This window comes from Archocentrus centrarchus, chromosome 3 (genome assembly GCF_007364275.1).
Source record: "Archocentrus centrarchus isolate MPI-CPG fArcCen1 chromosome 3, fArcCen1, whole genome shotgun sequence".
Lineage (NCBI taxonomy): Eukaryota > Metazoa > Chordata > Actinopteri > Cichliformes > Cichlidae > Archocentrus > Archocentrus centrarchus.
In genome coordinates this window covers 24,167,883-24,191,935 of record NC_044348.1, presented here as the reverse complement: position 1 = coordinate 24,191,935, position 24,053 = coordinate 24,167,883, and the positions used below count along the sequence as shown (strand labels likewise).

Below are 24,053 nucleotides of genomic sequence, written 5' to 3'. Positions count from 1 at the left end.
GATGAATTCTCTGGGTCAAACGAGCCACTAAATTTATTCCTCTGCCTCCTCAGATGTGGTCCCAACTCTTTCAACAAGAGCTCAAACTGCTCACTGACATTCTGAAATATGCACGAAAGCGGCCGTGGTGCAGCTTCATCTCCGGGATCAAACCATGAAACTCTCGCTGCTGCTGCCGCTTTCTCGTGAGAGTTGGATGAACTCAGAATCTCTGTTTCTTCCTTCGCTTGTTTAGAAACATCACGACCTCATTACGTCATCGCTTTATGTTGACTGCATTTTTTTTCACAGTGCGTTTTATGAGGACGAATTATTCGCAAAAACGCAGTGTCTTCTGGTTCCAGTGTGTATGTAGGTTACACAACAAGTTCACATCCCAAAGATTTAGAATTTCGTGTCATTTTTTTGCAATGCATCCAGTGTGTAAAAGCCTATAGTCTTCTATATAACTGGAAATCTTGCAGCCAGAGGAGTCACCCCCCCCTACTCTACTCACTATGGTTCTAAGCTGTTATGCAGCCAGTAGCCCAGACACATGGCAGCACTCCTGTCTCTCTCTGTGATGGGAATTTGTAAAGAATGAAGGCAGGCAGTAAGATGAAAGCCCTGCTAACCAGTATAGTTCTGCACAAGGATTGACCAATTCAGCTTTTTCCAGTTTCAATCTGGTACCAGTGTATTTTTCATTCTGTCATGCGACAAACTGGCCTGCTCTCCAGGGTGTACCATATCTCTCAATTACAGAAATAAAATTGATGTATGATATATGCATAATACCCTGTTCCGTGTAAAGTTTTGAAAAAATTAACCAGCTTTAAATTTTTCATAAACAGTAGCAAATGCACAGGTGTGTCCAAATAGCGCTGTTTTTGGCTGATATCAGTCTCTTGGCAAATAAGATGACATTTTCATTTGTCTGGTGTTTCACTTTAATTTTTGCTTTTGTTCTTTGTTTTTATTATTTTAGGTAGTCCAAAAAACAAAAACAAACAAACCATCATTGTAAAACAACTGAAAGTGGCCGTATAAGGGACTTGCGTCTGATGGTGTCACCTGTGACAGACAATGGCTTAAAACATATTTTTTCTATAGTATCAAATAGGGTAAGCATGCTAGTAGTTGGAGAACATTGTGACTCTTTTTCACATATAAGAATAAAACCACACATCTTATGGGATGTGTATGGGAGACTGTAGTGTGAAGTGATTAAAAAATATATATTGGTGAGTATTGGGTTATGTAGGTCATGATTACGCAGTGGCCTCATTGGGTGTTAGAGGTGATATGAGGCAGAGAGAAGAAGTGCCCTTTATGGGTGGCAGAGTAGTAGATCCAGTGCGGAGGTGTCTGGCTGTCTGCCCAGACATGCCATGTGGGCTTCAGATGGCTGGGTGAAATGAAAGGAGAGAGGGGCACACACTCTCTAGCTGCTGCTGATCACGAACAGCAGTTTTGCCACCCATTCACTTTGCCTGAACCTTTCCTCTGTTTCTTTTTTTCTTTATGTTCCACATGTGTTGGCTATTTTTCTGTGTATTTTCTTATCTCACACATTGAAAGAAGTTTTTTGTGGTTTGCTGGTAGCTGACATACCAGCACGGTGAATAGTAGACCCGCCGCGGGGACAACTGAGGCCTCTCGCTGTTTTCTCAGGATATGAAAGAGACCACCAGTGACATCAGAGAGACTGATCTAGGCTAATGAAATCTCCAGATGCCAGCAGTCACCACAGCCACTTTGACTAGTCAGGTTTGTTCTGTTAATGGGCTGTGACACGTTTTGTACCTGTAGGATTGTGCGTGTCATGCTTAGATATGAGGACATGCCAAGTCACATCTCTATCATAATGAAATGATCAGACTGGGAGCAGCTAGTGGAGAAAGCTTTTTTGCCCTTGTATATGTTGTTGTCATTGTTGAGCTTCTGTGAACCAAGAGCACGATCCTTTCGGTCCTTGTCGTGGGAAAGACTGAAATTACATCGCTCTCATGGTGGACTATTTTGAGCTCCCAAAGAGAGTGGCAGAGGGCAGGCGGCAGGTTCTAGTGACTCGTCCGTACTTAGAACGAGAGAACCCCTCTCGTCCCTCCAACCTTCAACTTTTTACTGCTCAAACACTTTGTGATCTTAAGGAACAGAGAAGTGCAAAAATGCTGTGTGCCACTATGTCAGGTGAGTGTGTGCCAGCATTCTCAGATTCTGTCCAGGTATGTTTCTAGTTTGTATTTGTCTAGACTAATGGTTACTCAGACAGCTGTCATCACAATAATTGGTGTCATGAAGTTTGTTAGAAATAAATTAAACTTTGTCTAGATAATGGCAGAAGATGTATTTTTGGTTAACCTGGAGAAGTTTTAAAATATGTTCATCAATTCATTTTTCGGATAGTATGCATTGTCTCATTGCAACTATGTTAATTGAGCCTGGGGCATTTTTAATTTAACACATTTAAAAAAAAAATTCATTTAAATTTTAAGCTTTTTGATCAAAGTTTTTATTTTTTTTTTTAAGAAAGTCAAGTCTTTGTTCTGTAGACTTTGCAGGTATTACGGTTTAAACAAAATACAATTGGTAATGTTTTTTTTAACCTACAGGTAGTGATATTTCTATGAAAATAGAGGTCAAACATCAGTCATTTGTGAGGTCAACATGTGGAGTAAGATCACCACGTGGGTGCCCCCTAACTGTGCTCATTTAAGAGGGTCCTAGCACCATGTGTGATGAATGAGACGTTTGTTTCCCGGGGTGAGGCATGAGTAACTATGTGTGGCATCTGTCTAGTTTAAATTTAGTGTAACTGAAGCTACCACTGGCTGCACTGTATCAACATGTCAGAGGCTGCGTTACACCAGAGAAAAAAGCTGTCGTACTCCTGCATATGATTTTATTTTTTCCCGTCTTTCTTCTGTCCCCTTTTATCACGAGGTGTGGCTTACTGCACAAAGATCTCGCTTTATTTTAGGCAGTTCCTCAAAGCCATATTTCTGTTAGTGTCGCGTAATGGCTGCTCTACTTCATGCAATTTCTCCTGTTTCTTCTGTTATGTTTCAAATGATCAGGTCTAGAACAAGTTATCAGGAGCAAATGATTATCTTATGGTAACACACTTTACATAGGATAATCAAGAAAACTACTTGAAGCTGACAAAAAGGAAGACTTCTGGAGTCAGTTTAAAACTTTGATTTTTATTGGTTAAATTTTCAATAGCCATGTAGCTGAGTACACTCTACTAGATGGGTAAAAATTTGGAATTCAGACCATGTGGACTGACAAATGGACTAAAAGTGATTTGCAAACCAATTATGAATAGAGATTGTAGTACTATAATCACTTATCTGATTGTTATGTAAAATTATGATACCTTGGGCCAAAAATCAATAGTAACATTTTTAACTTAGCACAATTTGGCTCTGGCTTTGCTATTAAAAAGCATGGTGTATACACTATTATATGAAGAATTATTTTAGTATTGTTAAAAGGTGATGGTACACACTGACACACAAAGTGGGGTAAATATTATATCTGGTGGTGATCATTTGAAATAAAAGATGTATTTTATAGATTGTGTATTTATAAAGCTTAAAAAAATAAGGCACAATTTGGGTTGGTATTCAAAACAGGTATAACCTTCTAGATCTTTGAAAAAGATGTAAAGGAAGGGTTTCTAGGTTTTGGGTTCTATCTGGATATATAACCCCTTCCATTTGTGCTTTTTGAAAGGGAAATTGTTGTCTTCCTGTTTGCTCCTTGATTTTTTTTTTTTTGGCCTGATTCCAAGCATGATAAATAATAACATGGATGTTAGAAGGCTCCCCCTAACACAGGGCTGGTGGACCTTTTGCTTGAGAGTACAACACTCAGATCATATCCTCATCATTTCTTCTATTGTGGTTCTTCTAAGTGGTTCTGCTGCTGCAATTGTGTAATTAACTTTTGTGCTAAGGTGGGTCAAGGCCTGCAGGTGTAGGTGGACACATTAAGGATGTGTTTTGGATAATCCAGAAACAAACCATGTACAAAATAAAAGGCCTTGTTTGAAGAATCTAGTGCCTTGTGCAATTGTAGTGTGCAAATGCTAACTCTTCTGTCTCTTTATCGCTATCTGCTTTGTAGTTCTCCTCTCACACTATGCCTCTTCTGCGTTCTCCTTTTCTCTGTGTTTTGTTCTCGCTTGCTGTGTTCTTTCCTCTCCCTCTTCCATCTCATGCTCCCTCTCCCTAGTTGACTTTTTCAGGCACATGCACAGTCAGCTCTGACAGATTGTTTAAATGTCACCCCTGCTAGCAGTAGCCTCTGATGTTATCTGCTCTGGGTTATTGCAGGCCATCAGGCAGCCAGCTCTCCTGCTCCACTGAAAACCAATACATGCATGTACCATTGGCTGGGTTTTGTCATTACATGCACACAGACATTAAAAAACACACAAAATAAAACAGGTTTTTAGGAGTAGCAAAGTTAAAGGGTAAATTTGAACATTCATTTTGACATAAAGGATGAAGCTGTTTACTCAAAAATGTGTGTTTACATGTAGGGGTGGTCACTTATGACAAAAATCCAAAGTGTTTTGGTAGTATTGAGAGCAAAATTATTTGAATTTTACTCATTGACTACAGAAAAATGCAGTTATTAAAACTAAAGTCTTATATTTTTAAAAGTTAATTTTGCAGAACTTCAACTGAAAAAATTGATATAAAAAACTGAGATGCATGAGGTTGTCTGCAAGCATGCGGTGCGTGACAGGAGATGAATGGCATCATCCAGCTGTGTCTAGTTCACCGCACTAATTGAAGCCAGCTATCCAAGACTAGCTGGAGTTCTGTGATGCTACGGTCAGGTCGAGACAGTCATGTTTAGGTGCTCACTTAGCACCTAACTCTTACTCCCACAGATGGTCGAGATGCACCGTTGGTTCTTCAGCCAAGCACTCAAATGTGTGAACCTGTGGTTCTTCTCGCACTGAGCAGGGTCACGCTTGCAACAACACATCAGTAAGCTAAAACGAACCTGTCTCACCATGGTTTAACCCCTGCCTGTGTTCCCTGTTATTTGGTGAATAAATCAATGCTTGTGAAAGCAAAACCTCCAGGTATATACAGAAGGTAGTGCACTGTTAACACACAAGACAAAAATGTGGTACTGTAGCCATTTTATCTTGATTATCTTGTTTTCATAATAGGTGGAAATCACATTTATGTCAATAGGGTTTTTGTGTCTCGGATGAAGATTTGGTAGTCATGTTTGGTTAATTTTCTTTAACACTTCTATTTTTTTAAGTTCTTCAGTTTTTAGGTATTGTTCGTAAATGGCTTTCAGACATGAAATTTACATTAAGCAATTCACTACAATGAATAAATTAGTCTAATAGGTGTACTAAGTATTAATCTTTAATAAGAGCTTTTTGGAGTACTAAATAAATGTACCCCAAACACAGTTAGTGAGTGTTTGAGATGGATCTTGGTACTGTGGTGAGTATTTAGTTCAGGTGGTTCCTTGGCACTCTGTGTTTATCCCATAATGTTATCTCAGCATGAGGTTGTTAATTAGGAGCTTAATTTAGCTGCCGGCATATGTTAACATTGGCTTAGGCTTCCATTGTTAAGCCTCTGCTGGCTGATGAGTCTTCTGTGACGGCACAGGAGGGCTTTTTGATGTAACCTTAACATAACATTACTGGATAAGATGATAGCATGGCTCTGCTGATGCAACATGAAAGTGAGGCTCATTTCTGAATATTATGCTTTATATGTGTATTTTACCTCATGACTACATAGATCCAGCATGCCTCATTTTTCCTAATGTTATGATTTTTTTTGTTTTGTTTTGTTTTTTTTGCTCCATATCACTGAATATTACATGTACACATACCCAGCAACCTACACAGAGAGGGATCTTCTGTGGGTTTGGCCCAAACCCAGTCAACAAGGTTTGGAGCCACAGGTATAGGTCGGCCCTTACAATATGTTTGTGCAAGTCCATCACAGGCTCGGTTCAGAAATGCTGGCAACCAGCCAGCTGCAGAGTTCTTGAAAGACCCAGTGGGAAGGCGCTAAAGTCACTTTTTATTAGCTCTTTTGGTAATTACTGTAAATATCAGTTTGAATCCAGATGTTAAAAATGTAAATAAGATTTTCAATCCAATCAATTTTTAAATTTATAAAGCCGTTATGGCCACATGATTGTAAATTGTTCACCTCATTTGTTAAAGTGTTTATTTATAATCAGTTTGATGATTAAAAACGTTTTGTTGTTTTTTTCACTATTTGTTACATTCAGTAAAGCTAGTTGTTAACTCAGTTTTTAAGTTCTGTCATGGCAACCCCTGTCATGTCAGTACCTTACATAAAAATTAAGGCTAATGAGTTCCACACAGTGAAGTATTGAATGTTTATTAAATGCGGAAAAAAGTGTTATGGCATTGGTGTTGAGCTTTTCGTCTGTGAGCAGGACAATTGATGTCTAAAATGTTTAAGAAACATTTAAAACTATTTCAGTAGCATTGCACATTTGTTTTTTTTTGCTTTTTACTGAACATAGTTTAAAAAATTAACTCTTTTAACTTGTGTCAATTGATAATTTCACTGATGTATATGTTACAGTTCATGGCGTGTTGGCACACTTGCTCTTGTCTGTTGATCAGCAGCTCTTGAGGAGAACTGAAAGAGGAGACTGGGCAAAACACAAAGCACTCTGTACAGGGGATGTAAGCAGAGCCTCTTCTAATCAACCTGCTTGCCCACCACAAAGGGAACCCTGGCTTAGATTACCCTCCTGCTCCAGCATCACATGGTTTTGGCTCTAGTTGGTAACCTAAGACAGCAATATGTATTGATGCATACACATGCAGAGGTATACTCATATACCCATACAATATGTGCAAAGAAGCACAGGAAGGCACAACCACAGGCACACAGGAACGTACACACATTCATACACCACCCACTCGTTATACCCATAAACTTGCACATAAGCACAAAGAGAGGTCGAGAGAAAGATCTTGGGCGTATCAGCAGGGACTTGCAGCAATGAGCAATGAGTTTGTCATCTTCTCTGGGGGAGACAAATCCTTCCCTCTCTTTGTAGTAAACTAGGCTTTCTCAGAATGTGGGCCTTCATGTCACTGCTGGTCACAGGACCCTGACACACTTTGTGTGCAGTGAAAGTAGGAGGAGGGAGGGACAAAGTCTCTGCGGATTATCCCCCAAGTGAGAATCCCCATGCAGTGTGATGGTCAGCCAGAGGCCTGTTGAGCGTTCTGTCAAGGAGCCATAGCAAATGCCACTATAGCCAGTGGATCAGGCCGTTCCCTGTGGTTACCGTGAAAACACAGTGGCCTTCGTGGTGTGTCAGAAACATCCACCCTGCTTCATGCATCATGATTCACTGAAAGATCTCCCAGTGAGGTGGAGCTATTATTAGGTTAGGTACAGCAAAGCCTCTTAGAGATCTTTATTTAACCAGATTGGCTGTCTAATGTATGGACACTTGAGGAGTTTGTGACGCACAGGGCTTTCAGGAACAGGGCAGAGGATTTGCAACCAATGCCATTGATAAAACAACAATGCTACTACATGCTCCTCTCCTTTTTCTTCTTCTCTTCCTCTCCTCTCCTCTCTCCTGACCTACTCCCCTTAAGTGACTGGGGTTTGGCTCTGACAAGGGGGTTCCCCACCACCCGCCGATTTCCTTGCACTGGAAGGTTTTAGGTAGCAGGCTAATCTTATCTCAAAGCAAGGAAAGGGCTGTGAGCCAGGTAACGTGGTCGACCCCGATCTGACCCTCATCTGTTCCCTGCCACTTATTTACTCTCTTCACCATCTATTGGGTGGATACAAATACGCAGAAGTGTAACAGTAGATGGACTTTATGACCTTAATTTACTATAGAATAAATGGAGAAACATATGATAGTATTAAAAATAAGAAGTTATTAATTTGAACTGCTGAAGTTAAAGAATTGTTACACCATTGATACTGTAGGACTACCTGGCAGAGGGATTTCTCATTTGTTATCGGAGGAGACCAAGGCATGGACGTTTCTAGAGACAAGTCGCTCTCATTACTTTCACTAGGCCAGCACAGGCATCTGATGGACAGTCCAACACTCCCTCATAGTAATTATGTTTGGATAAACAGAATTACTTTATTAATAATTAATAATTAATGATTTCATTACATAATTACTGTTGGGGCATTGGGGCGGTGGGCATCATAAAAGTACATGTATTTTTATTTAAAAGTACCTTTATATTTATCAGATCACTTCCATTGTCCTAATATTAATAAACCAGCTTACCCTTCATGGAGTTGAGTTTCACAAAAAACAACTTAGTTCACAAGTGTGGGTACAGAAAAAGGTAAAGTCAGTATAATACCAGACATGTGGGATCAAAGTGACAAAGTTCATAGTTTGTTCTTATAGTTTGTGTGAGTAGTACTTAATTGCTGAACACAACAGCTGATTACCATTCAGTCTCTGGGATTGGCTGACCCTATGTTTAAAATTAATTCATTAAGTTGTGTTATTAGCAAAACAGCAACCCAGAAAAGAAAACTGATGAATTCAAAAGACAATTCGCAAGCAGTTTACAACTTCCATGAAGTTTGTTATGTAGCAGTTTAGTAGCTGTTAGTATCATGTCTATGGTATGGTTTACATCACTAAGCCCTTTAGCCTTTACCATAGCCTTAGCAAAAGCTAAATTCTTGATTTGTGGTGATGGCTTATGCTCCGTTTTCACAGTATGGCAAGAGGACAGTATTATATTAATTGATTGCAATGTTTCCTTTCCTGGGTATGGTGTTAAGCAGCGGCACCACCTTGGAGAAGGAAGAGGAAGACACATTTTCTTAGACTACTGTCTTATTTCCATTAGCTACCTTCTTTCATATCCCCTTCTCTCTTTTTTTTTTAAGTTTAGTTAATTATGATAATTAACTCAAGTGGCACTCCACTCAGAAAGAGGGCATCTGTTACAGTGCAGTGATATTTATGTATCTGCTCTCACTTCCCCCTATTTCTCTTTAATTTTCATTGTTTTTTTTGTTTTTTTTAAGAAGTGTTAGTGTAGAGTGTAAATATACATCCTTTTTGGCCAGGTGCTGAGATTAAAAAAAAATATTGTTCTTTTAAGCTGCAAATTTATATATATATATATATATATATATATATATATATATATATATATAATTTTTTTTTTTAAACTTAATTTAACCATTGAAAAATGACTCTTGAAAATAAGGAACCATTTGCAAGATTTTCCTAGAGAAAACAGGAGGTAATTCAATCAGAAGTGGTTACATAGTCTTATAACCAAGCCATAAATGCACAAAATAAGTACATGCATACACAAAGGCCATCTAAAACTTCCAAGCTAAGGATAAAACATCAGAATAAATACAAAGTATTTTTTTAGGCAAGTGTTAGTTGATATTGGGAGAAACAAAGATACTTGTGAAAAGTATTTACACTAATCATCATTAATGTGCATAGTTAACATTTTGCAGACAAGATAAAAAAATAAAACCAAAAGTACAATGGATTAAGTCAGTGTCACTGAAATTATAGGCTTGTAAGTTTCAGTATTCTGTCATTTCCCAATTGAGGTTGTCAGTGAATCCGTTTTTTTTTTTTTTTTTTAAATTTGCACAGCTTCCTCCTTCCTCTTCTTCTTCTTCGCTGTCCTTCTTTTGCTCTGTCTGTCAGATGTTGTTGTCAGAGGATCCACTGCTGGGTCTTGTGACAAGCAGGCAGGGCCAGTGAGAAGCCGAGTGGCTATAAATAAAAAGTTTTCTGCTGCTGCCACTTTTGTTGCTGTTGGACACAGATGGCAGGCAAAATCATGGATGCACGCTCTCTTTCCAAAATTATTTTTTGCTTTTCACAAACTTCTTCAAAACTGGCATTAATGTCTGATTTGACAAAACTGTCATACTGTTGTTATCAGTCTATCACTTAAAGAGGAAGTATTTATGAGAAGTGCAAATTTAAGGTACTCTAGCTGTGTTTGACAATGTAACAAAGATTTTAGGTTTGTTACAGTGTTGATTCCAGTTTCACATCTAACAGAGTTGTATTTTTAGACAGGTAGGTACATTTAAGGTGTATGGGGAAGTATTGTGTAATAATTTCACAACCTTATCCTGTACAGGCTACACTGTGGTTTTAGCTACTTGTTGACTTTTTATCTTGAATGTTTTGCAGTTCTGTAAAATTATTTTTTGTGGTAAAATACAGTACTATACAAAATTTGAGTTTTGAAGTTGCTTCTTCTATCTTTGACCATGACCAAGAAGTTTCATAGTTTACTCACTTGAACTAACATCTACGAGGCATCAACTAGTAATAAGAAGCCCTTAAAATATGTATTTTACAAGCACACATGAAGCAAGCCAACAGCACTAACAAAGCAGTAATGATTCTGAATGTGTCACCACAACAACTGGTGCAACTATCCATGTAAAGTTAGAGGGAGGGGCCATGCTTAGTGTTTCAACTGATAAGCCAGACTTGAGGTTGGTAAATGATGCATGCTAATATCTGCATGCAGAGGTTAGATTTCAAATTCTTGTGGTCATCCTCTCAAAATGAGCCAACACTTAGGCTTTCCCGCCTGTAGTACTGAATTAGTATCTGATAACCAGAAGGTCCAGCAATGTAAATATTAACACTGAGCCTCATTGCTTTCAGTGCATTTTTTTTCCTCTTGCATCTAATCAAGAATTCAAAACTTTGTTCAATTGAGACTTGTTATTGAGTCATTTTTGTTTGACTGTTAGAAGGCAGCCCTATTGCATACAAGTTGTCACAAGTAAAACTTTGCATATGAAGCCAATGACTTTTTTTTTTTTTTTAATATGTTACAGTATCTCTTCAAGTACAACACATGTGAAACACTGAAAAGATTTTTGGGGTGGGGTGGTGGGTGGGGGAGGGGGTATTCCACAGGGAGCAGTAGAGAATAGCAGTGGAAGTTTATCAATAAACTCTAACCAAATGGTGCCAATGCACACAATTGGCTCTCATCTATTTGTTTGTGTGTGGGTGTTTGTGTGTGTACATGCTGCCTGTGCCGGATGACCTTTGGTATAAATAGCCTGCCGGCACTAGTTGTGATGACAGCCGACAGCACGCACCGTTGTGTGAACTTGTTTCCTGAGTAGAGCTGTTCACCGGTTATCCCTCTTGGAATGATGCCTGTATGACTGTCTGCTACCCAGCAACACCCTGGCATCTAATTTCCTGAAATTGGACTCAAGTGCACAAACTCAGGACATAACCACACAAATTACCATATAACCTCATTTTACTTAATTTGGCCATCCAGAAGAGGTTCATGTGTAGCCCTGGTGTAATGGAGAGTTGTTTGAAGCAGGAGTGGAGCAAGCTAAATACACTATTAGTTAGGAGGACTGTATCGGCAGCAAGTGGACACATTGTATCTCTTATTCTTTCTTCTTATTCCTTTTAAATATAACAGACAATTTAACAGGCCAGGAGGCCTGGGGCAAATATTCTCACCTCAAAAATTCTCAGTGTCTTGGGTCTTTTAATGTTTTAGCTGTAGGGGCTGTAGTCTTCAGCGTTTGGTCATTTTCGCAGCTGCAGTGTGTACCTTTGTCCACTTCAGCACACAGATCTTTAAATAAATCAATGACTGAATGAGGATTTTCTAGTAAAATCTAGTTTGTTTGTTTTTTCTCATTAACCTAGTTAAGTCATACTAAGGAAAATAAAGGGGAAAAACAACAAAAATAACAGACACACATTGCTGTACCCTAATCTTCTCTTTCTTTTCTTCTCCTAGATCTGGAACCTGATGACAACACATCATTTTATATCCTGAATGTGGGCCAGCCCCAATCTGTGGTCACTAACCACCAGTCTATTGGCTTGCCTCGTCACGGCAATGTGTCTCACTCCTCGGTCATCAACACTTCTCCACGCTTTCAGACACAAAAACCAGGATCTGAGCCCCCAAACTATGAAGCACAAGACTCCAGGTATGGTACCTCCCCCCTGTTGCCCTCTGCTCCCGTGGAGGCACCAAAGGCCTTTGAGTGCCCAAGTATCCAGATCACATCCATCTCCCCAAGCTGCCCGCAGGAAATGGATGCCAGCGAAGATGATCTAAGGGCCAATGGCCCTGATGGGGACTACCATAGTGACAGGCCCTTGTCCAGAGACCACCTGTATTTGCCGCTGGACCACTCGTACCGGGACTCTTCTCTCAGCCCCAGCCCATGCAGCAGCCTCTCATCTAGGAGCTGGTTCTCTGATGCCTCCTCTTGTGAATCATTTTCACATGTCTATGATGATGTTGACTCAGAGCTGAATGAAGCAGCTGCCCGGGTTACTCTGGGCTCCCCTCTTACTTCTCCAGGCTGTCCCTCCCCTCAAACTGGGGGTGGTGGAGTTATGGAAGAGCAGCCCCACTGGCAGCACCATCATCCTGCATTTGTGCAACACTCCCACTCCATCAGCTTGTCTCCCCGACAGTCTCCCTGCCACTCGCCACGTACCAGTGTCACTGATGAAAATTGGCTCAGCCCACGCCCGCCTTCCAGGCCTTCCTCACGTCCCACCTCACCCTGTGGGAAGAGGCGTCACTCTAGTGCTGACATCTGCTATCCTGGCTCTTTATCTCCTCATCACTCACCCACACCCACACCAGGACCTTCACCTAGGGGCAGCGTGACAGAGGACACTTGGATTATCAGTCCTCCTGTAGGCATGTCACCCTTTCAGTGCTGCCCATCAGAGACAGACATCCCTTCCAAGACGAGGAAGACCTCACAGGACAGAACGACTGTGCAGACTGGTAAAGGGGATCTGGGACTAGATGATCAGGGAAATATGTCTCCTAATCTAGACTCCCCTTCAGACGAGGTCTTGCACAGCTTGAAGAAGGATGGCCCTGCTGAACAGTTCCTCTCAGTACCCTCACACTTCTCATGGAATAAACCCAAGCCTGGTCATACACCTATATTCAGGTAAATATGTTGATGTTAAAGGAAAACAAGCTGAAAAAAGTGGACAATTGTCTCCATAAAAATTTAAATTCAAATCTATTCAAATGCTGTGGAAGCATCAGTGGGAGATATAGTGTCTGAAAATTTTTTATTTTTTCAGTTGAGAGCAAGGGCTAATTTTCCATATTGTTACAAAAACTTTATTTTGCAATCTGTTATGTTTTACTTACTGTTTGTCTTAGAGAAAAGCCTTTTCAAACATGGGATACCAGGGTTTTTCCTGGCTGAAAACTAGCATTTGGGTAGTGACTACGTATGTAAGTAATACTGATACCATGGACTGGATATAAAGGACGTTTAAAGTTAAGGCAAAGAGACTGTGTTACCTTTCCTAACATTTTTGGACATTTTATGAACAAGAATGAATTTTAAGCTTTAGTAAATTTAAAAAAAAAGTTAAAGCATTTTTAGCACAGTCCTGGTGAATTTTCTTTGGTGGAAGGCCAAAACCTGTTTAGTGGGCACCAAGAGTTTTATATGAATGAGAAACCCTGGATACTTGACACTGCTTACTTCATTCCTCTGCATTTTGCCATTTAGACTAGGGTCACTTTTTGTCCCTTGTGGCTTAATTTAGATGGAGTCATTCTGCACATCCTCAGTGTTTTCTGTGTTCAAAATACTTGTTGGACTTATTTAAATGGACTACTTCTTGTGTAGCACTTTTCAACTCTAGTTGAGCACTCAAAGCGCTTTATACAACACATTTGCATTCACCCATTCACACACACATTCATACAATCACTTTTTTCTGTATCTAAGTGCTTTCTGTCTAACATTCACATGCCAATGGTACATCGGGAGCAACTCAGGGTTCAATATCTTGTCCAAGGATACTTTTGCATGCAGACTGGAGCAGCCAGGAATCAAACGACCAACCTTCCAATTAGTAGATGACCTGCTCTACCTCCTGAGCTGCACCTTATGGCATTGTCATCATCAAATTGAGTCAAGTGTATCCATATTTTTGGACATTTAGGACTTTCTGCTATTGTCATTAAGAGCAGAGTCTCTCTCTCGCTACCTCTCTGTGGTTCCTGGTGCTGCCCTTGAGAGAGAGCTGTAGGCTACCTAGCCCCTTGCAGAGTAAATTTGGAATGGCAAAAATAAGTCATAAACTAAGGCCTTTGCAAACTAGAAAAGGATTTGCTTAGAAAAAATGCTGTTGTGTACATATTATCAGTATTTAGGGCATTCTCTAGCAAGATCAGCAACTGACAGAGATGCACAAGTGGCATGTGCATGCCTCTCATACATGTCTGTGCATGCATTTTGAATTTGCATAGTGTTGAAAGTAATATAAAAATGTGATGATTGCTTTTGTAAGTTTTATAAAAATTTGGCCTGGGTGCTCAATTGTACAGAATATTAGAGCAATAGAGTGTCTGTGGATGGCATCCAAAATTGGCATGCGATATGGTGATAGCTGCCCCTTTATCAGCATTTTGTGAATTATTAATGTGATTGCCACTTTGTAAAACAGAACGTTGTCAATCTTAAGAACACTTCATAGGCCAAGGTTAATCCAACGACCTGAGTGGTGAATGTTTTTATCAGTGTTGCGAGCTGTCATAAAGTTTGAAAACCTTTTTTGATCTAAGAGAGAACTGTAAACACTGCAGTGTAGTAAATTTGTATCAGAGTCCATGTTATATGAATAATAGGCCTGTGGATGGGACACAATGGGGCAACTTTGAGTTGCATATCAGCATTACAAATCTCATTTAGTTACACCATAAGGTAGCACAAGTTTACGTAAGTGTGTGGAGGGGAACACAGCAGTACATGCATTTAAAACCTACAAGCATACAGAGGCATATGAGGAGAAGCATGCTGTCTGTTCTCCAATGTGTGCAGCAGATGAAGACATGGCCTTGTTTATGTGTACTGGCCCCTAGCATTGTAAATCAGCACAGGACACATATGGCATTGGGGGGGGGCATGCACAAACACACACACAGACACATGCGTAGACATAACACAAATTCTTGCTCACGTAGCCCTAACACCATCACAATGATAATAGGGTCAGATTTACAATGAGTATCAATTTGATTTTTGTTTTTTTTTTTGTTTTTTTGTATTTTTGACTTTCTAAAGCCCTTTTCAGACATAGGATATTTGACAGAGGCTTCATCAAGCTATCAAAGTGACAATATTCATGCAGGTCACTTTAAGTAAATGTTCTTCATAGCTCCATTCACACATTCCCATGATGTCCCATTTGTTTATCATTTTAGCATAAATGAAAACTTCAGATGAGACTTCTGACTCTTTTTGCACTTGTTAACATCCCTGTGTCCGTAGTAGTGTTTTGAACAGATGGACCAGATGGAATGGAAAAATTAGCAGGTAGTGAGTGCAGACATTTGCACTGACAAAGAATTTTGTCATGCTAACTTCCTGAGCTGTTTGCAGTGACAAATTGATGCCATTCTTGGCATAAGCTTTATTTTAGGCAAAAGGTCAGTTTTATTTAATGCCAAATGTAGCGTGTGCAGCTCCACTCCGCAAACAGCAACAACACTAGCTTAGGCTAGATTTTGTCAGCAAAAAATTGAAGTAACAGGGAGGAGAAATAGGAAAATAATGGAATAACTGTTGTGGTAATAGTTTATTTTGAATTGAAGGCATCAGCAGAAGTGGCATTATTGTTTGAAGGTTATACATTGGATGCTTACTGCTATATCGTGAATCAGCCAATTAAGATGTGCTGATTTCAAGTAAGCATTTGCGAATGAACTTGTAAAGAGTTACCGGACCTTGCAGTTTTGCCGATTGTGTGGATTGCAAAATGACCTCATTCATTAAAGGGAAAACATGAAAGTGGGACTGTGGAGGCTATAGCCAAGACTAGGTTGTGAGAATGTGATTGCATGTACTCTATGGCTTAGACATTTGAGAAAGGTTATGCTATGTCAAAACAGAGGCCACTGCCCTGCTTCGTCACAAGCTCATATTTCCTCTGTCCTCCTCTGCTCCTGTCACCATAGCAGCCATGCAAACCCACACTTTGTTGGTGGTTATGTCATGGCTGCTAGGAAGAAAACGTAAGGGTTGGGATGCCTCTTTTACACTGTGTGAGATCTTCTGATATTGTTACCTATGCTCAGTGAAATTCTAGTTTGAAAATTAAATTTAAAAGTATTGCGATTGACAAACTGATGATTTTGACATTGACAGATTACTACAAAATATTTTGTCATGGCACCAAGACAAAATAGCACCATTTGCAACATATGTGCCTCTAGTCACATTTGATTTGCACATGTTTGTGTAAGACAAACTCTGAAGCGGTAGAAGAAACTGTTTAGTGTTGCTCTTGGTTTGAAATCAAAAGGCTGCAAAATGCATTTACATAATAACAGACACTTGCCTTTTCATTCCAAAAATAAGTCTTCCTTGTGGGTTTATGCTGTTTGGTAGTTTAAGAAGTGAAATTGCTCCACTGAAAGACTGACTCACATGTCCTTAATTCAGTCTGATCAGGCTGACTGATCATGAGAGGCATCTGAAAATGGAAAAGTGAGTTGGCTATACTGGCTAAAACTTTACAAACTTTCCCCTAAAATTTAATTGTACTGTCAAAGTTCTGTCATGCAGTTTAGAGCAGATTTTCATGCTAGGGGTCTACACCATTTTGGGAACAGACAAATAAGTGTAAAACCAGGCTACACAAAGAGCTCACTGCAGTGAGCACTCAGGCAGAGAATGGATGTATGAAACTTACTTGTGCTTGGAGCTGTCTGAAGTACAGAGTCAGTAACTGATTCAGTCCTATAATACACAGCTATAGGTAATCAGCTACATGTACATGCACACAAAAACGCTGACACACGTATAGCTTATGCTGCTATTTTATTATATCTTTAATAAAATGCATTAAAAAATGCATTCCTCTTGAGGCTAATGGCTGACAGTGTTTAGAAAATGTTTTGGGGATAAACTGATCTAATGCACTCAAGTGGAGAGACCTAGTTTTTGTGCAGAGAAGGCCATTGAGTGTTTTGTTTTTGAGTGCAGCTGTTCAAATATGATTGTGGCCTACACAGATAACAAAAAAGAGGCATGGAGGGAAAAACACACACAATGCTAGTCCATGCGATGCACAGCACATAAAACATACAGTTATATAGTATGCACACAGACCCACACACAGATTAATTTATGCACTGTCTGACACACACTCATGTCCTATTCGCTGACCCACACAGTAAATGGGTAAAGACTCAGACAAAAAAAGTCCCCCTTAGGAAATGATTCACGGTTTAAGTCTTAACTTGACCTATAACGAGTGTGTTTAAGAACAGGATTCATACATGTGGGTATTCCAGTGATTCACTGTCTGATCGGGCTAGCACACTGCATTCTATACCCCCATTTTGTTTCTGTTGCACCATTTCAGCCCATGAAAGGGGAATACCACTTTTTCAGCCTTTGAATGTTTTTTAGACAACTTTAAGACAGATTGCTGTAATTAGCCATTAGTTTGAGATCATCCTGCTTGACCTTAAGTTACTGTTACAATGATCTGTCTACATGAAAATAACATAAGGCTGTGTCCTTTAAGGCTTAAGCTTTTGGATGTTTTAAACACAACTCTTACCAGAGCTCTCATGTCTCTGTCTCTGTGTGGGTGTGCATGTGCATGCTTGTGGTATTCCCTTCTCTCCCCAGGACCTCCTCACTGCCTCCTCTAGATTGGCCGCTGCCTAGCCAGTTTGGCCAGTATGAACTGAAGATAGAGGTACAGCCCAAAGCCCACCACAGAGCACACTATGAGACTGAGGGCAGCCGAGGAGCCGTCAAAGCAGCATCCGGCGGCCATCCAGTTGTCAAGGTAAGTCTTCCTGCTGCTTAGCTGTAAGAAGTTTTAAAGACAGTACCTTAATACTGGCAAGCTTAGTGATTTATATCTTGTTTTTTTTTTTTTTTTTTTTTTTTTTTTTTTTTGTGCTGACATCTTGTGGCTAAAAAAAAAAAAAAACGAACAAAATTACATTTACAGAGCATAAGCTCAACAAAATACAAGAATTGATGTCTTTACCATGCTTAGGATTAAATTTCCATAGATCAGGACTGATTTATTGTCTGCTATGCTTGCCATGCAATAGTAAACTAATACTTCACATTATCCAGTTCTTGCTGTGTTAACCACAATCAAGATGTTGATTCTTTGAGCCATCAGGGTTGAAAATAAACACGAAAGGGGAAAAAAAGGTTGAACCCAACTTTCTAAATTCAGCAATTGGTAGGAATTTCCCTCTGCTTATGATTTAAATATATTTTTTCCACATAGCTTGTACAAGGAGGCAGCACTCATGCTTAAAATTCAAATACTGTTTAGTGATATCAACCTGACACATCAGGGCCTTGGTGAAAACAGGCTCACTCATTGCTTTCAGAATGACCTCAACACCCGCCCATGATCTACTAAGACTCACGGTACATTTGACTATAAAAAAAGCTATTGTTCACCCTTGCACCTCAAACATCCGCTGGTTATAGGGAATGAACACTGGATTTAGGGTCATTTTACATGTTTGGATGGGTAGATTGTTACATGGACCCTGTCCCACAGCAAGACTGTCACTCAACCTGTTGAAGCAGGAAGACAAGCAGGCAGACAAGAGCTGTCACTGTAGCCCAGTCAGCTGGTCTGTCATTTGATAGCACCTGTGAGAGAGTAGGTGAGCCAACACAAAGCTATGGTGTGCTTTTTACTCAGAGAGAGAGGAAGACAATCATTAATATTTCAAGGTCCCAGTGACAAGCTTTCTTTGTGTGTGATTAATAAAGGGCCTAATGCTTGATTATAACCATTGTTGCATAACCTAACAATGACTGAGTTCAGACTGATAGCTTGGTTGGCAGTCCAGTCAGACCAATGGGCTTGCCACTGCACTACCTTGCACTGTAGTGCCACGTACCTCATTTTCGTATTGGACTGTGGAACCGAATAAGCATTGTGCCCAAACACAAATAGACTAACATCTGTGGACCAAAAAAAAAAAGAAACATTTTACAAAACAAGGTCGTACAGACTACTGCCGTTTGTTGCTTTAGAAACAGCCTATGTCCTTATACATTCAGTCATGCAGGCTCCCTTCCGGCCAATCATTAACCATTTCTACCTCAGTTAGACCGAGATTCAGCCCTGCCATATGTGACGATGCATAATTTAGCTATCAAATTTTTTCAGCCAAGTGTTTACCACGCTTGCCCTCATTTCTCATTCCTAAAGGGAATCGATTGGTTACAGCACTTCCCTTGCAGTAGTTAGTGACTAGAGCATATACGTATCTTAGGTCAGACAAGACGATTTCAAAGTCATTTCCAAACCTAGTAGGAATCTGGTTTGCAGTACCTATGTACTAATCCTCACAGTTAATGCGGGTGGTTTTAATGTAGTGTGAAAGCAACAGAATCAAGTTTATGAGCTCCAGATATTTTATTTCTTTTATTATTTATTTTTAAATGTTATTTGTTTTAGTTTATTGTGTTATTAGTTTATGTTGAGCTAAGTCTTTACACAGATTAGAAGCTAAAGAACAGTTAAAGTCAAGGAAACACAGATGATAAAGCACAAGAGAAATAAAGTTTATTTCCCCTTGTGTACTTTATTTAGATTAGCATGGTTTATAAATGCTCTCTGTTCTGTTCTTGATAAATTGCCGTACAGTAAATCTCCTGGAGAATAATTCTTTGATCTTCACAGATTGCTGCTAAATGTTTGTCAGCATGCTGTTACTGTTTGTGTTCAGTAGCAGTATGCTGCCACTACCAGTGATGAAAATGAAGATCAAATGTGTTTCTGCTGGAACATGGTTTCATGATCAAATTTACAAACAGTAATGCATCGTCACAGAAAGTGTGAGAGAACAACACAGATAACATTTGCAGTGGTGCGGTTCTCCGTGCACAGAAAATGTGTGGGTGAATCGGTTGTACGAGTGAGAAAAGTGAGCCAGTGAGAGCGAGTCATTTTTCATTTACGTGTTTATTATATATATTACATTTATACATGTCCTTTCAAAATTTTCAGTGCATTAGCAGTTTTGAAAGTTAATGTTTTTTGTACCTCAACATTTATTCTGTGTATTAAACTTTGAATAAGTCACCCCTTTTAGACTTAATAATAATTATTTCTGGATACCTACAGAATCCGTATGTGAGTGTAGACACTAAATACACTTGACAAGCAACAATAAGTTAACCATTATCTTGCACTAGTGTGAGGATAGAAAGCATCAGCACTTGTCTAGCAGGTCCAACAGTCAGTCTTTGTTTATTAAACATCCACTCCTCTACTGTTGAGTCTCTTTAGCGTCTTTGAATTCACTGTGCAAAAAAGCACCTTATTTCAAAGGTCATTTCTTACACTGTCATGTCACTGTTGTTTTTACAGAAACAACTTTTACAAAACAACTCTTTCTTTTTTTTTAAAGCCAAAACCACAAACACACACACACTTTGTGCTTTAAGAAGAAGAAGAAGAAGAAACAGCCTTTATTGTCCCACAGAGGGGAAATTTGGGTGTAATTGTTTAATTTGTGTTATTGTTTGCGTTTTGAGAACACACACAGTGAGGTGCTGTGTATGAGGTGCTGTATATAAGGGCAGACATAAGTTAAAATTAATGCCAAAAAAGCATAAACAGCAAATATAGGAAGCATTCAAACTTATTGGAGGAAATTACATACAGCAGATTCAGTATGTGCAATGTGACATGTGCAGCTCCACCATGTGTGACTTCATCTTCTCTGCCGTGGAGGTTGAATGCATAGATTTAGCATTTTTTCCCTATATTTTAAATACCACAGACATTAAAAACTCTTCTCTTTTTCTTCACCACTTCCAATGCAAGCTCTTCTTCAAAGATAAATACTATGAAACCCATGTAGTTCTTCTTTCTGTAGAATATATATCATCCGTGCTTTCTGGGCCCTTTTACTCTTGTTGAGTCTTGTAGTGTGATGTCACCAGGTGATGCCATAGCTGCCATCTGGTCATGCTAATGACTTCCCTTTGTGATCGCGCTGTTGCACAAATCAGTACACCACAGAGCTGCTGTGTCAACAGAACAAACAAGAGAATGTGGAGCTGGTGTAGTTTAAAGGTTTAAATATGTTTGCCCTGCTCTGTTACAGTATTAGAAGCAAAAGAGTAGGTTATCATATGCCTTCTATCAGGTAGTGATCAGTAGGTACAGAGAGAGAGAGTACAGTACAAGGTGGAATAAACCCAGGTCTTATGGGGGTAGGTGAGCTACAGGAACGCTGAGATAGTGCTTCGTTTACAAATTTGAGAATCTGTCTGTTCTACCATGTAGGCATCTGCTTCAGTTTTGTGTGTTCTGCTAGTTATTTACTTTGTTGCTTGATCACCTTTAGGTGGGAATCCCAACAGAACTATAAAGGCTCTCATATAGCTTTTTTTGTGTTGGTGTTATGTTTGTAGCAAAATTTTTAAATGTGATTTCATTAAAATATTTATGTAAAAATTTGTATTTTAAAGTGGTATGTTAGTGTGTCTTTGTTTCTGTGTAGTAACTTACTAGCTGGAGGCTGTAATGAATGGATGAGATAGGGAGCAGTTTTAGGGCAGTTATTTCTAATCTGGAGTATTCAGCCCCACACACAGGATGTAAGACCTCTTAAGAAGTGTAACCACAGGTGAAACAGGTGAAAATAACCACTGGGGAGACCCTCTTGCTTCATTCAAGTCAGGATTATTTAGGCAATAGTTAGGCAGCATTATATGTAATGCATCTCACTCTTGCTTGGTAAATGAAACATTAGACTGTGACGTGTTGCAAATTTGACACCATCTTGGTCTGTTTAATATAGATCAAATTTGATTATAGGGTTTTAATCAGCTGATGATCACTGATCTAAGGAGGAAAAAGGGTCATGAAGCCTTGGTTAGCAATGGTTAAACAGCCGGCTGGTATTGTATCTGCATGTATGGTATAGCCAGACAAAGAAAGAATGAGTGTTTACATTAAATTGTTATGATAGACATGATTCGTAGGACCATGGAATCTGAGGAATGTTGTGTATTCCTATGCAAAGACTCATACCCAGGGCTAATCATATATTTAACCAACTGTAACTTTGTGGTCAGTCAGAACAATTAGCACTTTTCATTCTTAAAGCAGAAGAAAATTGGCACTCTGGTTTCCACCAAAATATGTAAACTTTCTAGTGGGTGACAGAAACTACTAACAAAATAAAAATCCTTTTGTAGAATGAAATATGTCCCAGTAGACAGGATATAAGTTCAACTGCAGGGTGGATTCCTCAGGGATTCAAGGTTTTCCTGGATTAGAATGGGCCTTTTATGGGGAGACTACACATGAAAGCAAGATTTGTCCATGTAAAGTAAAACCAATGAATTTACCTTATATGACAGAAATGTATCTGTTATTTCAAATCATTTGATACTTTTTTAAAATTATTATTCATGAGTAAAAGAAGCATCACATAGCAAAACTAATTTTCTGTTGCCCCTAGCTAAAGCTCTGGTGGGGTGCCAAAAGCGTATCTATACAGGAAAAACCCTCTTAATTAATTTAGCCAGGCCACAAAGTTGCACTCTGCCCACACTCCCAACAGTTGATCTACAACAGTCCATATCACCTGAAGACTCAGCTAATTCTCTTCTATTAATTTCATACAGAGTGTCCTGTTTAAGCTGCTCTAACCAGCCTTCTGTCACCGCTTCCCCTGCAAGCCGTTCCACAACCCACCTCCACCCCATGTTCTTCCTTTAATGTTTTGTCTGACTTATAAATGTTGCCATTGATGCCTGTTTTGTTTTGTATGCTAGTGGGAGGTCGTGACTTAGACTTTATTTACATGCATGGAAGAGCTTGGAGGTCCTAGTACAGAGCCATCCCTTCCAAAAAAAAGTTAAGGTTCTGTATTTTGAAATAAAAATTACTTTGATAAATGTAGTCCTGAACTGAAGTAACATTGTTGTATTAAAAAGATATCCAAAAAAAAAAAAAGCTCTCAATAGTGACCATCTTGCTGTCTTAATATAATTTTACATTGCAGGATATGGCTACATCTGTGACTGGCTGTTTCAGTCATTCCTCTGGGGCTAACTGCAGACCTTAATCAGTACACCTGTTGCTAGGAGACATATAAGTCCAAAGCCTCTCTGGCTGGCTGAAAGCTGAGGTATCCTTGTGCGTATTTAACCAGCTTATTTGAGTGCTACTGCACCCACACAAATATAAGGAGCCCCTCTGGTATTACTGACTAGGCTACAGATAGATGCAGGCAGACACAACAGATGAGGAACAACTGAGGAAATAATCAATATCATATGCAGTGTAAAGCATGCCAAAAAATAAGTGTGCATAAATACAACAGAGGACTTTGTTGTATTTTTAGTACATATGAAAAAATATCAGTAAGAAAATGTTATGTCCATCTTTAAACCTGTTACCACAGTTAATAAATCTAAATGAAGCTATGGTGTCTGGTGACAAGGATTAGAAACAGATTATGACAGAAGCTGTCCAAGACAACCTCATATTTCCACCAGCTTGGATGCATTAATTGATTTTGATCACGGTGCTTGAATGCACAGCCATGACCCCATTACTGTCTGTCTCCGTCACTCTCACATTTTCAGTGTCTCTAACCCCCTTCTCTTATTTTAGCAACCTCTGTTTCTTTGCGCTCTCTCTCTCTCTCTCTCTCTTTTTTAAGATTTCACAGTCTTGCCATGCCTGGACATGTTGGTCCTGAACCCTCTCACTCTGAATAGACTGGGGTACAATGGGTAGACACACAAACGACATGCGGGTTGCACTGTGTGAGTTGGCTGGAGTTAGTGTTACTCTGCCCCAGGGTTGTATTTGATGTAAACATGTCGGAAGCTTGGCTCTCATTTGTTGTAATCAGCCTTAGAGCGCAGTGCGAAAACAGTCGCTGCGAGGTGGGAGAAGGGAGACCGAGAGGTGTGTGCATGTGCCTAAAGTAGAGTGTGTGTGTGGAGGGCGGGGGGTGC

At 39.5% G+C, this 24,053-nt stretch overlaps 1 protein-coding gene across 1 annotated transcript in view; it reads left to right on the top strand.

The window, feature by feature from the left end:
- Positions 1 to 24,053, top strand: part of nfatc3a (nuclear factor of activated T cells 3a) — a 62,115-nt gene that overhangs the window by 9,551 nt on the left and 28,511 nt on the right. The window contains exons 2-3 of the mRNA XM_030721505.1: positions 11,804 to 12,989; positions 17,706 to 17,868. Of these exons, the coding sequence (XP_030577365.1) occupies positions 11,804 to 12,989; positions 17,706 to 17,868 (1,349 nt within the window). The remainder of the gene's footprint in view (positions 1 to 11,803; positions 12,990 to 17,705; positions 17,869 to 24,053) is intronic.